Here is a 2,500-nt window from a genome sequence, read left to right on the forward strand (position 1 = left end):
GTATTTTGACGACTGTTTAGTACCTCTTAACAGTGAGGCATTTGTTGACCGAATGCCCCATTTATAATAACCTAAGGAATAGATATTTGTTTGAGGCTCGAGGTGAGGGTGGCAGGTTCATCTTTGCCAAGATTCTTGGACATGATGTGTCCTACTATGCAAATGGCATTTTTAGATTTATTTCAGAATCAGGTCTTCTGAAAACTATCTAACTTGTATAATGAAATTCAACTTTTATGGTTTTAATTGAATATTCTTTAATTTCTTTGTATATATAAACTAAATGATATCGGCGTCAATGACCTTAGATGTCAGGATGCCTGAAAACCTTAAATCAATCAATCAATCTCACTATTTAAGATATTCTAAATATTTTTAGCTTAATTCTTACATTTGTGTGCTAATCTTGTACACGATCAGTACGGTAAATACTTGATATATTCATTCAAAGTTATTATGCGTCAAACTTCTTGTAATAATAATTTCCCAATTGCATGAAGACCATTTATTCGGATTACTTTAGTTGTTATTTTTTTCGATAAGAATATTTTTAATTTTTTTTTTTTTTAGAAATAAAAATAAACATTACTGTGATTTTTTTTATTGTGCATAAATATATTTACATAATGGAAATATAGATATACATTGAACGTTCATGAAAGTAAAGGTAAGATTCAGGTGCCAAAGTTATATAGTGTTTTTCTTAGTTGTTTAGAAAGGAGCTCCATAGGCGGAAGAAGGGTCTTGAGGAGCTCCATAGGTATCACTTGGGGCAGTAGGTGCTCCATAGCCATCGCTAGGGGCAGCAGGCGCTCCATAACCATTGCTAGGTGCAGCAGGTGGTCCGTAAATATCGTTTGGAGAAATTGCAGCTGCTCCATTACCGTTTGCCCCATAACCATTACCGTTGCCATTACCGTTCCTCTTGCCATTGCCGTTCTTCTTACCGTTTCGATTTCCATTAGAACCATAACCATTATTTCTTTTACCGTTGCCATTTTGGCCATTGCCATTGGAACCATATCCATTGTTGCCATTGCCATTACCATTACCATTACCATTGGAGCCATAACCGTTATTGCCATTTCCATTAGAACCATAGCCATTGCCTCCATTACCACTGTTGCCGTTAGATCCATAGCCATTGTTACCCCTCTTATTTGCATTAGAGCCATAGCCATTGTTGCCATTGCCGTTGCTCTTTCCATATCCATAAGGAACGACTCCAATGAGTTCGTTGACTGAGTAGAAGTCTTCAGCATCAGCGCAGTCGAAGTTGAACCACCAATCACAGACGAGGTACTGTTGGTTGAAGATGGTTCCGTTGGGGCAGAGGAAGGAGTCCTGCTGGCGGCGTCCATTGGGTCTGTCCTGGCAGATGTGGAAGACCTGGCAGCCAGCTTCAGGGGCGGTGTCGGCGTAATATCCAGGGACATTCTGGGCATTGCAGTCGAATCCAGTGTCAGGAACTGAAGAAAGGACAGGGTAATCGACTCCTGGAATACCACCTCCAGGGATGTTTTCAGCCAGCGCTGCCAGAGGGTCTACTCCATATAGATTTTTAGGAGGTCCATAAGCATTGCTTGGAGGATCTCCATAACCATTGCTTGGAGGTGGTCCGTAACCATTGCTTGGAGGCCTTCTGTCTGCTGACGTGATTGCCAGGAGAGCTGTAAAATTATGCATTAAATCATTTATAAAATATTTTTATCTTCTATTTGCTTCATCATTCCGTAAACTGCTTCCTATCTGTCATCTAGTTTATTGTATTTTTATCTCATTTTGGTACGTAATTATTTTTGATATATTTATAGAAGCTTCAATTAGCGTGATTTTTTATTTCAAGTGTAACTTTTCATTGTACAGGTATGCTTTAATTGATATTGGTAGTATTACTTAATATATAGGTGTTTATTGAACGGAATGAATGAATATTTCGTCCAATTCTGTCGATATGTCAGAGTACCACCATTCAAAGTTGCATTACTCACCACAAACAACAAAAGCCTTCATGATTGCTCAGCTGAAACTAGCCAGAAGGTATATTGAACGAAAGACGTTGGCGAATGATACCAAAAATGGAGTGAGACGCTTTTATATTCTGCAAGTGGCCCTGGGCAGGTTTGTGGTTCATACGATTGACCTTGAGTTTGACATAGGAAGGTTGTACATCACGAAACTGACCTGATTTCAGAAGCGTAACTTTTATGAAAATTTATGCAACAAAACGTGGAAGAGATACCATCTTCGTTATCTTTTGCTTAGCATTTTTTCTTATTATTATGTTACGGATTTTAAAAAAAAAAAGTATTTTGCTTGTTAAAATAGATTCTGAATTCAGTATTTTTATAAAACCGTTTCCTATTTTTTTTCTTAACACCTGTATTTCCTCAATATACCTCTCTGTTTGTGTCTTTTATTGTAAAAGTTAAGGAATAATTCTTTCGTGGTCTTCTATTGAAAATTTTAATATATTCATATACACAGACATATTTTTATA

General features: G+C 37.2%; 1 protein-coding gene across 1 annotated transcript in view; it reads right to left on the reverse strand.

The window, feature by feature from the left end:
* Positions 1-711: 711 nt before the first annotated feature.
* The window catches only part of LOC137620830 (probable serine/threonine-protein kinase clkA), a 17,827-nt gene continuing 16,038 nt past the window's right edge, over positions 712-2,500 (reverse strand). The window contains exon 4 of the mRNA XM_068351277.1: positions 712-1,200. Within this exon, the coding sequence (XP_068207378.1) occupies positions 712-1,200 (489 nt within the window). The remainder of the gene's footprint in view (positions 1,201-2,500) is intronic.

The sequence above is a fragment of the Palaemon carinicauda genome, chromosome 27 (assembly GCF_036898095.1).
Source record: "Palaemon carinicauda isolate YSFRI2023 chromosome 27, ASM3689809v2, whole genome shotgun sequence".
NCBI lineage: Eukaryota > Metazoa > Arthropoda > Malacostraca > Decapoda > Palaemonidae > Palaemon > Palaemon carinicauda.